The sequence below is a fragment of the Entelurus aequoreus genome, linkage group LG18, assembly GCF_033978785.1.
Source record: "Entelurus aequoreus isolate RoL-2023_Sb linkage group LG18, RoL_Eaeq_v1.1, whole genome shotgun sequence".
NCBI lineage: Eukaryota > Metazoa > Chordata > Actinopteri > Syngnathiformes > Syngnathidae > Entelurus > Entelurus aequoreus.
The window spans coordinates 5,542,831-5,561,510 of NC_084748.1; the positions used below are offsets into that span (position 1 = coordinate 5,542,831).

General features: G+C 36.8%; 2 protein-coding genes across 3 annotated transcripts in view; one reads left to right on the forward strand and one right to left on the reverse strand.

Moving 5' to 3' along the window:
• Positions 1–4,207: 4,207 nt before the first annotated feature.
• On the forward strand, positions 4,208–6,953 carry lgsn (lengsin, lens protein with glutamine synthetase domain). Of its 2 annotated transcripts, XM_062026377.1 has the most exons (4): positions 4,208–4,386; positions 4,497–5,151; positions 5,289–5,455; positions 5,647–6,953. In XM_062026377.1, the coding sequence occupies exons 1-4, from the start codon at positions 4,372–4,374 to the stop codon at positions 6,838–6,840; spliced, it is 2,031 nt and encodes a 676-aa protein (XP_061882361.1). In that variant the 5' UTR covers positions 4,208–4,371; the 3' UTR covers positions 6,841–6,953. The 2 variants fall into 2 exon arrangements, with proteins under 2 accessions (XP_061882361.1, XP_061882360.1); XM_062026376.1 differs by having other exon boundaries at positions 4,233–5,151.
• Positions 6,839–18,680, reverse strand: part of LOC133633723 (protein FAM83B-like) — a 21,281-nt gene continuing 9,439 nt past the window's right edge. The window contains exons 4-5 of the mRNA XM_062026375.1: positions 9,091–9,215; positions 6,839–8,981 (exon numbers count right to left, since the gene is read on the reverse strand). Of these exons, the coding sequence (XP_061882359.1) occupies positions 7,151–8,981; positions 9,091–9,215 (1,956 nt within the window). The 3' untranslated portion in view covers positions 6,839–7,150. The remainder of the gene's footprint in view (positions 8,982–9,090; positions 9,216–18,680) is intronic.

Sequence of the window (18,680 nt, forward strand, 5' to 3'; positions counted from 1 at the left end):
ATATAATTTTTTGTAATTTTATTTATTTTTTGTAATTTTTATTTATTTATATTTTTATTTTTATTTTTTATTTTTTGGTTGAAAAAAAAATTGTTTTTTACTTTCAATGCATAATTCTCTATCAACTTTAGATCTATAAGTCGATAAGATTTTATTATTTTTAAATGTTTCTTTTTTGCCCTTTTGTCATAGAAAGCTTTGTTTTTTATACGGCAAACACACAAAATATGCAATATTTCCCCCCAAAAACTATTTCAAAGTGGAATAATTGATGTGAACTAATTGGAGCTTTAAATATGTCTATAATTCATAACAACATTGATTTTGATTCATTATTATTTTTTGAGCAATGACAATTAAAAACAAACATTAACATTCTTGGCTACCCAAAAGAGCCCAACTTATAAAAGTCTTAAAAATAAGTCATACATACTTTTTTTTTTAACCTTTAATGCCTAAATATCTACATCAACGTCATATCTAGCCCTCGATTGTACATTTTAAAATTATTTTAAATTTTTTTATTTTATGCCCTTTTTGTCAAAGAAAAAAACCAAAATATGCAATATTTTCCCCACCCCAAAAAATATTTCAAAGTGTAATATTTGATGTGAACTAATTGGAGACTTAAATATGTCAATAATTCATAACAACATTGATTTTGATTCATTATTATTTTTTGAGCAATGACAATTAAAAACAAACATTAACATTCTTGGCTACCAAAAAAGGCCCGACTTATAAAAGTCTTAAAAATAAGTCATTCATTTTTTTTTTACCTTCAACGCCTAAATCTGTAGATCAGTTTCAGATCTATCCGTCAAGTATAATTTGTTTTGTTTTTTAATGTTCATTTTTTACAAGGCAAACACACAAAATATGCAATATTTTGCCCAAAAGATATTTAAAAACTGGAATTTTTGATGTTAAGTATTTGGAGTCTTAAATTGATCAATCATTCATAACATTGATTTTGATTCATTATTAATTTTTGAGCAATGACAATTAAAAACAAACATTAACATTCTTGGCTACCCAAAAGGGCCCGACTTATAAAGGTCTTAAAAATAAGTTCTTACTTTCAGCGCCTAAATCTCTAGATCAACTTCAGATCTATCCGTCGATTATAATTTTTAAATTATTTTTTTAATTTTTAGTTTCATGCCCTTTTTGTCAAAGAAAACTTAGTTTTTTTATCTGGCAAACACACAAAATATGCAATATTCCCCCCCCCAAAAAAATATTTCAAAGTGTAATATTTGATGTGAAGTAATTGGAGGCTTCAATAAGTAAATACTTAACATTGATTTTGATTAATTATATATATCTTTTGGTTTAAAAAAAACAATATCATTTAAATTCTTGGGTATCTCACTCATAAAAATGTTAAAAAGAAGTCATATTTATATATTTTTTACTTTTAAAGTATAAGTCTTTAGATCAGGGGTGTCAAACTCAGATAAAAAAAACTTATTAACATTATGCATGTGGGTAACAACCTGTGATTAATCATGATTAATCAAAATGCATATGTATTCGATTATTAGATTTTTTAAAATGTATAACTTGCTTTAGAATCATAAATAAAGGTGACAAGCAGATATTTAACTATTTGTTTTTATCTCACAAAAATAGTTTTGCACAACAGTATATAATAATATAATTGGTATGATCAGATAATACATTTTAAAATATGCATTTTTTCCTGTCAAAATTGAAAGAACGAATGCATTTAGTGAAAAAAATACAAATAAATTAAATAAAAGTATTTTATTAAAATCTAATTTTTTCAGGCTTTTGATGTGGCCCCCGGGCCTTGAGTTTGACACATGTGCTCTAGATCAACATCAGATTTACCAGTCGATAATATTTGATTATTTTTTAAATGTTTCTTTTTTTGCCCTTTTGTCATAGAAAGCTTTGTTTTTTTATACGGCAAACACACAAAATATGCAATATTTTTCCCAAAAAAAATATTTTAAAGTGTAATATTTGATTTGAAGTAATTGGAGACTTAAATATGTTAATAATTCATAACATTGATTTTGATTTATTATTATGAGCAATGACAATTAAAACAAACATTAACATTAACTACCCAAAAGGGCCCAACTTATAAAAATCTTAAAAATAAGTCATGCATTTTTTTTTTTTACCTTCAACACCTAAATCTCTACATCAACTTCAGATTCATCCCTTGATTATAATTTTTTGTTTTTGTTTTATGCCCTTTTGTCAAAGAAAACTAAGTACTTTACCTGGAAAACACCCAAAATATGTAATATTTTTCCCCAAAAAATATTTCAAAGTGGAATATTTGATGTGAAGTAATTGGAGGCTTGAATATGTAAATACTTCACATTGATTTTGATTCATTATATTTATTTTTGAGCAAAAAAACAAACAATATAATTAAAATTCTTAGGTATCCCACTCATAAAAATGTTACAAAAAAGTAATATATATATACATATATATATATATATATATATATATATATATATATATATATATATATATATATATATATATATATATATATATATATATATATATATATATATATATATATAAACATTTTATTATTTTTAAATGTTTTTGCCCTTTTGTCATAGAAAGCTTTGTTTTTATATACGGCAAACACACAAAATATGCAATATTTCCCCCAAAAAAATATTTCAAAGTGTAATATTTGATGTGAACTAATTGGAGACTTAAATATGTCAATAATTCATAACAACATTGAATTTGATTCATTATTATTTTTTGAGCAATGACAATTAAAAACAAACATTAACATTCTTGGCTACCCAAAAGGGCCTGACTTATAAAAGTCTTAAAAATAAGTCATAAATTGTTTTTTGTTTTTTTTTACCTTTAATGCCTAAATATCTACATCAACTTCAGATCTAGCCCTCGATTATACATTTTTAAATTATTAAAAAAAAAAAATGTTATGCCCTTTTTGTCAAAGAAAATATTTTCCCCAAAAAATATTTCAAAGTGGAATATTTGATGTGAACTAATTGGAGGCTTGAATATGTAAATACTTCACATTGATTATATATATATATATATATATATATATATATATATATATATATATATATATATATATATAATATAATTTTTAATTTTTTTTTGCCCTTTTGTCATAGAAAGCTTTGTTCTTTATATGGCAAACACACAAAATATGCAATATTGCCCCCCCTAAAAAATATTTCAAAGTGGAATATTTGATGTAAACTAATTGGAGACTTAAATATGTCATTAATTCATAACAACATTGATTTTGATTCAATATTATTTTTTGAGCAATGACAGTTTTAAAGAAAAAAAACAGCCTGCATGGCAGCTTTGTGTTATTAATAGTTAACATTGCAACTTTTTATATTGGTAAATTGTACATGTATGCTCTTTTATTACACTTTTTAATGTTTTTTTTGTTAAAAAAATATTGCTGCGGGCTCGACTTATTAGCACATACAGTACAGGCCAAAAGTTTGGACACACCTTCTCATTTCAATGCGCTTTCTTTCTTTTCATGACTATTTACATTGTAGATTGTCCCTGAAGGCATCAAAACTATGACACCTGTGAAGTGAAAACCATTTCAGGCGACTACCTATTAAAGCTCATCGAGAGAATGCCAAGAGTGTGCAGGACAGTAATCAGACTAAAGGGTGGCTATTTTGAAGAAACTAGAATATAAAACACGTTTTCAGTTATTTCACCTTTTTTTGTTAAGTACATAACAATCTACATTGTAAATAGTCATGGAAATTATAGAACACTCATTGAAATGAGAAGGTGTGTCCACACTGTACTGTACTTGGAATTCATTTTAGCTCCTCTCATGTGCAAAATGTATCAAAGTAGCCCCCCCACACCCATTTTTTAGTTTGAGTGTGGATACCTGTGAACGGGAGTGGAATTGTAGGTCTTAGTAAGTATTGACCTTTGTGGTGCAATCATGCAAAGTAGATCTGAACGGACGGGGAGGGCGACTCCGTGTATAAAAAGTCGCTTTGTGTGCTGCTGGTGCGTTCCTGTTGTCGCCATGCGGGATCCCAACTTTCTGGAAAGATAAACCAGTCGCTGAGCTCAGCAGTTCCCATCCGCAGTGACACAAAAGGCCCTGAATGGTGGACGCTGTCAGCCAATCAGCTCAAAGCTTTTATGCCTCCCGGACTGTCAGTGACCGGCCGGCAGGTGACAGTTCCCAGTCGGACGCAGAAAACTGTCGGAAAGGTGGGGGGGTAAAGGGAAGTTTCTCGTGGGCCACCATTGTAGTAATTGTGTATAAAAATTAATGTCCCGGCGGTGCTCGCACCTGAAGGCCATCATAATAGCTCTGATGAAAGAGCACACATGAATAAGTCTGAGGTAATAGTTTGACATTTCGCCTCTAACTTGCTTGGACCGGGTTTTTTATTCAGCTGTTTTGTTGCTAACACTTTTCCATGAGCTCTCATGACATGTTGGTCATCTTCCAGGACGGAGCGTGTAGGAGCAAAGACCAAGTAGACGGCACAGGGGTGAGCATGGAGAGCAAGAAGGGAGTCAGGGTGACAGGAAAATGCGCCCCCCCTGTGGACTGGGTGGGGGGAGGAGGCCCCAACATCGACCACAGACCCTGTAGCTCCATCAGCCCTCCGGACGTTTCTACCGTCATCACTATCAGATGTCCCAAACCCAACGAGCCATTTGGTGACCACGGGATGAACAAACCCGACCTGGCGGGGGACCGGATCCAGGAGGCGAACCCTCAAAATAGGGTTTGGCACAGCGAGACAGGACTGGCCAGGCACACCGTGGAGGAGTTAAAGACCCTGGTGCGGGACAGTCCTGCACTCAACCCTCCGGGGAGTTTTAACTCCCACCAGAAGTGCAGTGGCCGAGGCGGGTGGGCTGTCCCTAGCATGCAGCAGGAGGTCAACTCACAAAGAGCGTTCAGGACCTTCAAACCTCCACCTCGCGATTCCAGAGAGGGGGACACATTCAGTGACAGCACTTCTATTCAGCCTCCTCCCTGCGTGGATTCTTCCAGCTCGTTCACAGCTGATGCCAACAAAAAAAGGCAGCCGCAATTCCACACTCTCAAATGCGACAGCTGCGGTTTCTACGGAGAGATGAAAGCGCTTCGCTCAGGTCAGTGCTGAAAGTTGAATGTTGCTAAAGAACGATAACACACTAGAGTTGCATCAGTGTGATTTCTACTTCTGTTTATTGAGGTGCAGATCCAAACTATTTGGACATCATCACAATGTTCAAACTGTTGTCCACAGATAACGGAAACGAGATCCTGGACATCACAAGGAACCAAAGGTTTATCTCCCCGATGGAGCAGATTAAGCAGCAGATTGCCAGAGAAAACATCAACTTTGTCCGCTTTGAGGCCACAGACTTGCATGGCGTGTCCAGATCCAAGACCGTGCCTGTCCGGTTCTTCCATGTAATCACCTCATCGAGTCCTGTTTCCATTGTTGACTTGCATGAGCGGCATGTCACTCACAACACAGTTGTAAATTAGCTGTCAAGTGGGACTTGATCCTGTGCCAGCTGCGCGAAAGTCCTCAATGGGAACCACTACCCAACCTGCCCCTCTCACAGTTGGTACTTGATAGAAACAATGTGTGTTTACAGGAAAAGGCTGTGTATGGAGTTCCGATGCCAAGGAGCTACTTGGAGCTGACACTGAGTCCAAAGAGTAACGAAGTGGATCACGGCAACGCCGCCAACTTCAGCAGCGACATCCTCCTGATTCCTGATCTTACCACGTTCAGGATCCTACCCTGGGCCGAGCAGACGGCGAGGGTCATCTGCGACCCCTGCACGGTGACAGGAAACCCCCTCCGCACCTCACCTCGCCTCATCGCAAAGCAGCTGCTGGGCCAGCTCCAAAGCCTAGGCTTCTCCCTGCATGCCTCCTTCAGCTACGAGTGCTGTGTCCTCGGTGCGCCGGACCGTATCGGACCTAAGACGCTCCTGTTCCCAGCCACCACCCTGCTGAGCAACCACGACCTGCCTTTCTTCCAGCAGCTGGTGGACAGCATGTACTGCATGGGCGCCGACATCGACAGCATGGCCTCCGCCAGCGGGCCCGGCCAGATGGAGATTAACCTGCGTCCGGAGTTTGGGATCGCAGCCGCCGACAGCGCCTTTACCTTCCGCACCGGCATCAAAGAAATGGCTCGCAAACACAGCTACATTGCTAGCTTCTTTACAGACGATGGTCTCTACAACGCTGGCGTGCTGTCCCACAGTTTGTGGGACGCCAACGGCCGCCGCAGCCTCTTCCAAAGTGGGGATAAGCCGGGTGACCTGTCAGACATCGGCCGCAAATGGCTGGCCGGGCTCCTTACGCACTCGGCCGCCCTCAGCTGCCTGATGTCACCTGGCCTTGGATGCCGCAGCCACATCGCCAAGACCATCAAAGACCCTAAGCGGATGCTGTACGCCACCTGCGGCTGCAACGACAACAGCAGCTCCTTCAACATTAAGAGCCACGGTGGGCGGGAGACCCACATCGACAACAAACTGGGCTCAGCCATGGCCAACCCTTACGTTGTGCTGGCGGCCACCGCTGCCGCCGGACTGGACGGGATCAGACGCAACCTGAGCATGGAAAGCAGCTTTCACAAGGCGCCGAACCAGCAGAAGGACTTTGCCATTCCAGTGAAACTGGAAGATGCTCTGGAGGCGCTGGGCGAGGATCACATAATCCGCAGTGCCCTCGGGGAGCCCTTTGTCCAGTACTTCATCGCCATGAAGAAGTTTGAGATTGAGACCCAAGAACTGGACGACGAGCGAAACAAGTGTTTGGAGTATTTTATCTAGAAAGTTCTCCCACGTCAAATCAAAGCATGGGACTTGAATAATGTTTGAACAGATTTCATTTTGAATTTATATCATGGCTTTTTTGATATTCAAAATAAAGGTGAAGTGGCCCTACATGCAAAATGTGTTATTTATTCACATTAATATTTACTGCTGTGCCCAAGTGAAGTCTTCATGTTTACTTTGTACTGTACAATTAAGAAGGGGACATATGAAGTATAGAAAGGGTTAAACTGCAGAAAATATACATGTTGAACAACATCCGAGCAAACCTTTAGATCTTCAGATTGAAGGTTAGCATCAGCATCCTCTACTTGTTCTTGCCTATGAGATTCCCAACTCTCTGCATGAACTTTCCCAGTTTGTTCTCAGCGCCACCTTGTGTTGAGTGATATGCTGGATAAGCGGAGTCGTGCTTTGCTTTGTCCAGAGGAACGTTAGAACGTAGCAAGTACTCGTAGCGACTGTACGCCTTCGCCTTGCGGCTCTCGAAGGCCGTCGCTTCCTGCTCTTCCAGATCGCTTCGCGAGTCCTGCTCATGCTGGGCTGCTTGAGTTGTTTTATGTTTGCTCGAACGGTGAGAGGTTAGTCTAGAAAAGTTGAAGGAAGACTTGGGCTTCTCGGTCTCTGACGACCTGCTGGTGAAGCTCTGACTTGTTTGGTCATCTGCAGTGGAAGGTTTTCCAGTGGTAGACGCTCGAGACCCAGAAGAATTCTGTGATTTCAAGGAGGCCATTCTTTGGAGCGACTTCTCCTTTTTGGAGGTTTTCTTTTCTTCAGAGCTTTTCATCCTGATGGAGTTCTTCCTCTGAGGCGTTGCATCCTTTTCTGTCTGAGTTTTCACTTCTGAGGTAGTTAAGGTCTTTGGGACGGTTTCCGACGTGCCAGGAAGGGACTTCTTTCTTTCTTGAGCAGCAGGAGATGCAGACTGTCTGGCTGAGGAGTCAATGTTTTCCATGGCCACCTTTTCTTGAGGGTGGCTCACATGCTTTTTGTCTTCTCTTCTGTTTATGGGCCTAACGTCATCTAAACTGCTGATGAGATTACTTGAACCTTCCTTTTCTTCAGGAATTTCAATCAAGGACTCCATTGTTCTGGGACGCTGGAGACCACTGGGGTACTTGAGGGACTGCTCTTTGAGCTTTTCATCCAGATAAGCTGCTGGAGAAGTCCTGGAAAGAGGCTCGTAACCGTTGTACAATGGTATGGTCTTCAATTCTGGACCTGTTTGGATGTCAAAGTATGACGCAGAACGGTTGCTGTCATCCTCCTTGCTGGGCCCAGAGTCTTTGTGATTGGTGGACTCCAGGCTGTTTGCATCCTCCATGTTCTGTGTTAAACAAGCCTGGAACTTGGCACGATCTAGACTTTGGTACATACACCTCAGAGACTCTTGGCTCTGCCTGAGATTGTTGTATTCCTGTAAACTGAGTCTCTTTTGTCGAATTTCTTCCAACCTGGACTTCATTTCCCTGGACCTATTGGGAATCATGTGGGGCTGTGGGTCGTTTAGGCCTGTGCGGCTGCTGTATGGCGAGGTCACAGGCGACAGGGCATCACATGATGCATCAAAATTCCCATTTAGGTATGTGTCCATCTTCCACCTGTGGAGGGACGTCTCAGAGTTGAACGGAATCAGATTCTTATCGGAACCGTAGCGACTCTGGTGTCTAAAGAGCTGGTGAGACATCTTGTTGGGACTGAGCATATTAAAAGTCTTGTCAGGAGCGACAGGCATTCTCAAACGGGTATTTGGATTTATTCTCTGAAGGTCCGCACCAAAACTGTGTCCCCTCACCATGTGGCTCGTGTCTGCAAAATGGGACTGATGCAGGCGGTCTTGCATGCTGAGGCCCCGAGCCATTCCGGCAACATTTGCGTAGTAATCCTCCTGAGCACTCCTCAGCCCGCGTAGGCCTCTGGACCTCATGTGAATGTGATTCAGGGACAGCTGGCTGGAGTTTGGACTGCGCAGGGTCATGCCGTTCCTCAGGTACGCCACGGACAACCTCTCGTTGTACAACTCAGGAACAGTGGAGCGGGCGTAGAGTCGGCGAAACTCCTCGTCATACGAGCAAACGAGCTGACCTGTGACAACCAGTACCATGCTTAGGTTGATCTTCTCAAAGGACCACGTGTAGCTAGCAAGGAGGCAAGAGGGAGGGGAAAAGAGCTCCTTTTAGTATTTTTGTCAGGTCAGCTGGATAGTTTGGTTACCTTCTAGAAAGTGTTGGCAAGGTCTCAGCTCACCTGTACGTTCCGTACAAAACAGTTCTGCAGTCCACCAGAATGAATCTCTGCTCCAAACTGCCGTGGAACTTCAATCCGGACTGACAGTGATACTGCTGACCTCGCACTGTGCGGACCCGGATGTTCTGGTAAAGAAACCAGAGGAAGGTAATGGAACACATTCAGTTACGATCTTTAACCAAGACTTGGTTAGTTAGCAGGATTACGAGACATAAACTTGACAGACATTGCATTTCTGATATAAAGGACATATGAATGCAGGAATGTTAAGGAAGTCTGAGAGACACAGAAGGTGTGTCGAAGAAGGAATGAGGCTTGCTGGCAGCATTGGCAAGTCCGCATATTCCACACTGGGCTTGTTTTTATTTTCTTCTATAGTCGTTTGCAAATCTCCTTTGCGTTTTTTTGAATGGTTTTTGGGCTTGCTTTTGTGGGCCTGCCATTAAGCAAAACACAAGGTCGTTTTTCTTTCCTACGCAACGTTTCCTGGTTATCGCTCCCTGGTCGGCTCGGCACGACTCCAAACACATCCGAGAAACAAGTGACGCCAGAGAATGAGAATGAGTGGCAGCGAGTAGGGACAGCTTCATGAAAAATACAATTGAATAGTATAACGGGAGAAGGAAAGAGGACTTGAGATGGAAACTGTAGCTGCCATTGTGATGTGCGGTGATGTTTTCAAATGGCCGCACGTCTTGAACTGTACAAAGTATTTCAATGGTCGGAATCTGCGCTTTTGCACAATTTACTAGCTACTATGGTCATCTAATTAGATACTATGGTCATCTAAGTCACAGCAGCTCAGACGAGGCACCAAGCAGTGTGGGTGGGGAGCGTTTCCACAGAGGCCAGCCTGAAACGCGGGTGTCAGGGACAGACGCGGAGCGGTATAGCTGGGTCGGTAGAGTGGCCGTGCCAGCAACTGGAGGGTTGCGGGTTCGATCCCCGCTCCGGCCATCCTAGTCACTGCCGTTCTGACCTTGGGCAAGACACTTTACCCACCTGCTCCCAGTGCCACCCACACTGGTTTAAATGTAACTTACATATTGGGTTTCACTATGTAAAAGTGCTGTGAGTCACTAGAGAAAATCGCGATATAAATATAATTCACTTCACGTGGAAGGAGATTTTTACAAGAAAGTTCTAAAGCAGATATATCAGATTGTAGGTGGGTTCATATTCCGCGGTTTGTTGCGTTTCGCTTGATTGTAAAATATGTCAATCGAGAGGGGGTGTTGTTGTCAATATTCAGTGTTTTATCCTTCATAGTTAATATTGTAAAACCCACATTCTTTATTTTCCTGTACATTCTCGGTGTCTCATTCAGTTAAAAAATGTAAAATTCCATTCCGTTTTTTAGGGCGGTCTGTCATAACATTTTTAGCATTCAATTAGACATTATTTGTGATAGTGTTCCTAAAAATCAGAAATACCGGCCCATAGACACATTTTTTTCAATAAATGTTTAAATGGAAGTAAACAAGGTAGAAGTCATACTTTCACATACTCTTAATATCCATCCATCCATCCATCCATCCATTTTCTACCGCTTATTCCCTTCGGGGTCGCGGGGGGCGCTGGAGCCTATCTCAGCTACAATCGGGCGGAAGGCGGGGTACACCCTGGACAAGTCGCCACCTAATCGCAGGGCCAACACAGATAGACAGACAACATTCACACACTAGGGCCAATTTAGTGTTGCCAATCAACCTATCCCCAGGTGCATATCCAATGATATTAATTATAAATTATATATCCATTATATATATATATATATATATATATATATATATATATATATATATATATATATATATATATATATATATATATATAACTTTATATATATATATATATATATATATATATATATATATATATATATATATATATATTAGGGATGTCCGATAATGGCTTTTTGCCGATATCCGATATTCCGATATTGTCCAACTCTTTAATTACCGATACCGATATCAACCGATACCGATATCAACCGATATATGCAGTTGTGGAATTAACACATTATTATGCCTAATTTGGACAACCAGGTATGGTGAAGATAAGGTACTTTTTAAAAAAATTAGTAAAATAAGATAAATAAATTAAATTTTCTTGAATAAAAAAGAAAGTAAAACAATATAAAAACAGTTACATAGAAACTAGTAATGAATGAAAATTAGTAAAATTAACTGTTAAAGGTTAGTACTATTAGTGGACCAGCAGCACGCACAATCATGTGTGCTTACGGACTGTATCCCTTGCAGACTGTATTGATATATATTGATATATAATGTAGGAACCTACCAGAATATTAATAACAGAAAGAAACAACCCTCTTGTGTGAATGAGTGTAAATGGGGGAGGGAGTTTTTTTTGGGTTGGTGCACAATTGTAAGTGTATCTTGTGTTTTTTATGTTGATTTAATTTAAAAAAAAAAAAAAAAAGATACCGATAATAAAAAACCCGATACCGATAATTTCCGATATTACATTTTAACGCATATATCGGCCGATTATATCGGCAGGCCGATATTATCGGACATCTCTAATATATATATATATATATATATATATATATATATATATATATATATATATATATATATATATATATATATATATATATATATATATATATATATATATATATATATTAAATGCATATATCAATATATTTATACATACTCTATGCATAGATATATTAATATATATATATAATACATACAGTATACATGTATATATGTATTTTTATATATATACATATGTACATACATTTATATTAAATATATATATATACATACAGTATATATATTAATATATATAAAATACATACAGTATATATGTATATATATATATATATATATATATATATATATATATATATACATATATAAATCTATATACACATAATACATACAGTATATATGTATATATACATATATATTAAATATATATATTAATACATATACACACAGTATATATATATATTGTATATATACACATACAGTACAGGCCAAAAGTTTAGACACACCTTCTCATTCAATGTGTTTTCTTTATTTCCATGGCGATTTACATTGTAGATATATTTTTCATATTCTAGTTTCTTCAAAATAGCCACCCTTTGCTCTGACTACGGTTTCGCACACTCTTGGCATTCTCTCTGTGAGTTTCAGGAAACGGTTTTCACTTCGCAGGTGTGCTTGAAGCTCATGGAGAGAATGCCAAGAGTGTGCAAAGCAGTAATCAGAGCACAGGGTGGCCATTTTGAAGAAACTAGAATATAAAACATGTTATTTCACCTTTTTTTTTTTTCTTAAGTACATAACTCCACATGTGTTCATTCATAGTTTTGATGTGACAATCTACAATGTAAATAGTCATGAAAATAAAGAAAACACATTGAAATGAGAAGGTGTGTCCAAACTTTTGGCCTGTACATATATACATATACATATATACTAGGGATGTCCGATAATATCGGCCTGCCGATATTGTCGGCCGATAAATGCGTTAAAATGTAATATCGGAAATTATCGGTATCGGTTTTTTTATTATCTGTATCGTTTTTTTTTTTTTTTTTTTTTTTTTTTTATTAAATTAACATAAAAAACACAAGATACACTTACAATTAGTGCACCAACCCAAAAAAACCTCCCTCCCCCCATTTCTTTCTGTTATCAATATTCTGGTTCCTACATTATATATCAATATATATCAATGCAAGGGATACAGTCCGTAAGCACTGCTGGTCCACTAATAGTACTAACCTTTAACAGTTAATTTTACTCATTTTCATTCATTACTAGTTTCTATGTAACTGTTTTTATATTGTTTTACTTTCTTTTTTATTCAAGAAAATGTTTTTAATTTAGTTATCTTATTTTATTATTATTTTAAAAAAAGTACCTTATCTTCACCATACCTGGTTGTCCAAATTAGGCATAATAATGTGTTAATTCCACGACTGCATATATCGGTATCGGTTGATATCGGTATCGGTAATTAAAGAGTTGGACAATATCGGAATATCGGATATCGGCAAAAAGCCATTATCGGACATCCCTAATATATACATATACATATATATATACATATATATATATATATATATATATATATATATATATATATATATATATATATATATATATATATATATATATATATATATATATATATATATATATATATATATATATATAGACATGTGTGTATATATATATATATATTCTTTACACGCAGTCGGCTTTGGGCCCCCAGCCAAATTTATTTTAGCCCGATGCAGCCCCCGAAAAGTTAGGACACCCCCGGTCTACATTGACATATTTGTCGGGCTTCTTTTAGACGTGTTTCCACAGAGCCGGCTTCTCTCGTGAGACCTGCAAGGCTGCTTGGCGGCGGTTAGCGCTCCGTGCAGGAAGGCCGCGCTGTTTGCACACGCTCGCGGGTTTCGACGGCGTTTCCCTCTCTCTCTCTCTCTCGTCTTGTTTGTTCCGCGCAGCCGGAACCCGTGCCGCTCGACAGGAAAATCCAGCTGCGGCCTTCGACCCCGCCGCTCCCGGGGATGGAGAGAAGCAGACGGCGAGAGCGGAGAAGTTTAGACGGTGACGAGTGAGTCGCGCGGCGGTATTTCAGGGATGTGGTCACGTGACCCAGACAACAGCATTCCAGGTGGACTTCCAAACCCGCATTCCGACCTGCTTGAGCGGCACAATTACTGAACGTGACGAACAAACCACTTTGTGTTTGCTTCATGCTTTACGCTACAACGTCCCTTTCAGGCACGTGCACACATAGGGCCCTATGGGTGCTCGAGCCCCTGACCTTTTTTGCCTCGTCTTAAAAAGTGCCCTCTGCCTGTGTGTGTGTGTGTTTTTTTCTTTTTTTCCCCTTTAAACAACATGAATAAATTCCTGTCAGAGATGTAAAAAAAAAACAGCGGTACAAAAACTCCACGTTTTCTTGTAATACCGGGTGAGTGAGTGAGTAAGTGAGAGGAGAGAGAGCCAACTGCGCCCCTGAGACGTGACAGTGGAGCAACTTGAAGCTGTGAGTTATGGTGTAGTCGCCGTCCACTTATTCAGCATCTAATATGGGTAATATTTCAGAAAAACTTTGTATTATTCTATTATTCAATGTGTCAGCTTCTGTTTTTGCCGGACGTCGGAGCACGGCGCATCAATCGAGCACGGCACATCAAGTCCGCACAGAGCAGAGCGGATCGTGCGGGTCAGGAAGTAGTGAACAAATTACAAAATAAAACACCGGGTTAATTTTCTAAATAAAATGCACTGTGTTTACGGCGGATCACATTTTTCTCACAGTAGAGTTTTAGATATAAAGTTTATTGTGATTTTGCTATTACTGTGTGGGTTAACAAAATAATAATAATGATAATAATAACAATAATAATAATAATAAGAATGATAATGATAATAATAATAATAATAATAATAATAATAATTATTATTATTATTATTAATAATAATAATAATAATTTCAGCATTCTGGGGATATAAGATGTAGGTCAGGGGTCACCAACGCGGTGCCCGCGGGCACCAGGTAGCCCGTAAGGACCAGATGAGTAGCCCGCTGGCCTGTTCTAAAAATAGCTCAAATAGCAGCACTTACCAGTGAGCTGCCTCTATTTTTTAAATTTTATTTATTTACTAGCAAGCTGGTCTCGCTTTGCTCGACATTTTTAATTCTAAGAGAGACAAAACTCAAATAGAATTTGAAAATCCAAGAAAATATTTTAAAGACTTGGTCTTCACTTGTTTAAATAAATTCATTATTTTTTTTACTTTGCTTAAATATATATAGCTTTCAGAAAGACAATTTTAGAGGAAAAAATACAACCTTAAAAATGATTTTAGGATTTTTAAACACATATACCTTTTTACCTTTTAAATTCCTTCCTCTTCTTTCCTGACAATTTAAATCAATGTTCAAGTACATTTTTTTTTTATTGTAAAGAATAATAAATACATTTTGATTTAATTCTTCATTTTAGCTTCTGTTTTTTCGACGAAGAATATTTGTGAAATATTTCTTCAAACTTATCATGATTAAAATTTAAAAAAAATATTCTGGCAAATCTAGAAAATCTGTAGAATCAAATTTAAATCTTATTTCAAAGTCTTTTGAATTTCTTTTAAAATTTTTGTTCTGGAAAATCTAGAAGAAATAACGATTTGTCTTTGTTAGAAATATAGCTTGGTCCAATTTGTTATATATTCTAACAAAGTGCAGATTGGATTTTAACCTATTTAAAACATGTCATCAAAATTCTAAAATTAATCTTAATCAGGAAAAATTACTAATGATGTTCCATAAATTATTTTTTAATTTTTTTTAAAAAGATTCGAATTAGCTAGTTTTTCTCTTCTTTTTTTCGGTTGAATTTTGAATTTTAAAGAGTCGAAATTGAAGATAAACTATGTTTCAAAATTTAATTGTCATTTTTTTCATGTTTTCTCTTCTTTTAAACCATTCAATTAAGTGTAAATATCATTAATTATTAATAATAACATAGAGTTAAAGGTAAATTGAGCAAATTGGCTATTTCTGGCAATTTATTTAAGTGTGTATCAAACTGGTAGCCCTTCGCATTAATCAGTACCCAAGAAGTAGCTCTTGGTTTCAAAAAGGTTGGTGACCCCTGATGTAGGTTATCTGTTAGGAATATTACCATCTGTATTTAAACTTGATTCATGTTGATTATGCCTGCAGCACAATGCCAAAAAAAGAAAGGATACAGCCCTCTACTGGCCCCTGGTCCATATTTTTGGCCCTGTATTGCGTTTCAGTTGTTTAGTCTGAGCATTAAGTGGGAAAGACCATAAGGTACAACTTGATGGTGTTTTCATCAAGTTAAGGGAAGAAGGACAGATTTTCACATTGAAGTTTTTTCCATTTGGGTATTTATTTTTGTATTTTCTTTCAAAGTTCACGTTGCACTGTTCAATGTTCAATTTTAAAGTGCTTTAACAATAAATAGCCTAATAATAAACCAGTGTTTTGTTGCTTTTCATGTCTTCCGAGCCTATGATAATGTGAATTAACTCATTATGACCATAATTCGTTGACACAAAAGAAATGGCAATCACTTTTACCTACAAAGGACACACAGCTAAGTAGTTAGCTTCCTATTAGCAAATTTAATTTGACATTAATTTCCATATTGTGTAAAGGACCAAAAAAAAAAAATTCCTGCCCTTTTCTGACTTTGAGCCCCTGCCCCTCTATAATCATGTGCACGTCCCTGGTCCCTTTTGATGCCGGCCTCAGCCTTTTGAAATGTCCGTGTCGGGGTTGACCTTGGCCAGGGGTGTCCAAAGTGCGGCCCGGGGGCCATTTGCGGCCCGCAGCTAATTGTTTACCGGCCCGCCACACATTCTGGAAATACTATTGTAAAAATAAAAAATAACATTAAAAAAAGTGGAATGAGGTGAAATCTAACGAGAAAAAGTTGCAACGTTGACACAAAAGCTGCCAGGCAGGCTGTTTGTTTTTTTCTTTTGTCTTTCTTCATTTTTCTTTTTTTGCCATTGCTCAAAAAAAAAAAAAAAAAAAAGACAAAAAAATCCATGTTATAATGAATTATTTTCAGGGTTCCAATGACTTCAAATATTTCACTTTAAAATGTTTTATGTGGTAAATATTGCATATATTGTGTAGTAGCCATATAAAAACAAAAGCGCATAAAACAAACAAAATAATAGCTCCAGCATAAAATGGACAGATATATCTGAAGTTGATCTCGCAACTTAAGTGTTGAAAGTAAAAGAAAAACCTAATAAAAATGTGTCACTTTATGAGTGGGGCACCTTTTGGATCCCAAATATATTTAGTGATTTTTTTTATTTATCTTTTCACTGTGATTACTCAAAAATATGAAAGAATTAAAATCAATGGTGTCCTGCATTATTGATCTTTTAGGGCTCTAATGACTAAATACTGCATATTTCAGTTTTACTATAAAAAAAGTAAGTTGTTTTTGACAGAAAAGCCATAAAATATATTTTTTAATTTGTATTACTTTATATCAGGGGTCACCAACGCGGTGCCCGCGGGCACCAGGTAGCCCGTAAGGACCAGATGAGTAGCCCGCTGGCCTGTTCTAAAAGTAGCTCAAATAGCAGCACTTACCAGTGAGCTGCCTCTATTTTTTTAAATTGTATTTATTTACTAGCAAGCTGGTCTCGCTTTGCCCGACATCTTTAATTCTAAGAGAGACAAAACTCAAATAGAATTTGAAAATCCAAGAAAATATTTTAAAGACTTGGTCTTCACTTGTTTAAATAAATTCACAATTTTTTTTACTTTGCTTCTTATAACTTTCAGAAAGACAATTTTAGAGTAAAAATACAACCTTAAAAATGATTTTAGGATTTTTAAACACATATACCTTTTTACCTTTTAAATTCCTTCCTCTTCTTTCCTGACAATTTAAATCAATGTTCAAGTAAATTAATTTTTTTTTATTGTAAAGAATAATAAATACATTTTAATTTAATTCTTCATTTTAGCTTCTGTTTTTTCGACGAAGAATATTTGTGAAATATTTCTTCAAACTTATTATGATTAAAATTTAAAAAAAATATTCTGGCAAATCTAGAAAATCTGTAGAATCAAATTTAAATCTTATTTCAAAATCTTTTGAATGTATTTTAAAATGTTTGTTCTGGAAAATCTAGAAGAAATAATGATTTGTCTTTGTTAGAAATATAGCATGGTCCAATTTTTTATATATTCTAACAAAGTGTAGATTGGATTTTAAGCTATTTAAAACATGTCATCGAAATTGTAAAATTAATCTTAATCAGGAAAAATGACTAATGATGTTCCATAAATTCTTTTTTAAATTTTTTCAAAAAGATTCGAATTAGCTAGTTTTTCTGTTCTTTTTTTCGGTTGAATTTTGAATTTTAAAGAGTCGAAATTGAAGATAAACTATGTTTCAAAATTTAATTGTTATTTTTTTCGTGTTTTCTCCTCTTTTAAACCGTTCAATTAAGTGTAAATATCATTAATTATTAATAATAACATAGAGTTAAAGGTAAATTGAGCAAATTGGCTATTTCTGGCAGTTTATTTAAGTGTGTATCAAACTGGTAGCCCTTCGCATTAATCAGTACCCAAGAAGTAGCTCTTGCTTTCAAAAAGGTTGGTGACCCCTGCTTTACATCAACTTAAAGTTGATATAGAGATTTACTGTAAGCGTTAAATAATTTAAAAAAAATAATAATCTGACTTGTTTTTTACATTTTATGACTGAGACCCTTTATGGTCCCTGGGACCCCTAAAGGTAAAATAAATTAAAAAAAAGGCATATATTTTGTTAGGGTTTGAAAATGAAAAATATCAAAATGGCCCCCACATGCTTTAATTTTTCCGTGTGCGGCCCTCAGTGGAAAAAGTTTGGACACCCCTGACCTAGGCTGACCATATTTTGAAATCCCAAAAGGAGGACACATATGTGCGTGCCAAGGGTCGGGATCAGGTGAAAATTTGCCAATGATACTCGAACTTGCTTTGAAAATACAATAAAATAAAATAATATATTTATTTAAATAAAGCATTTTTTT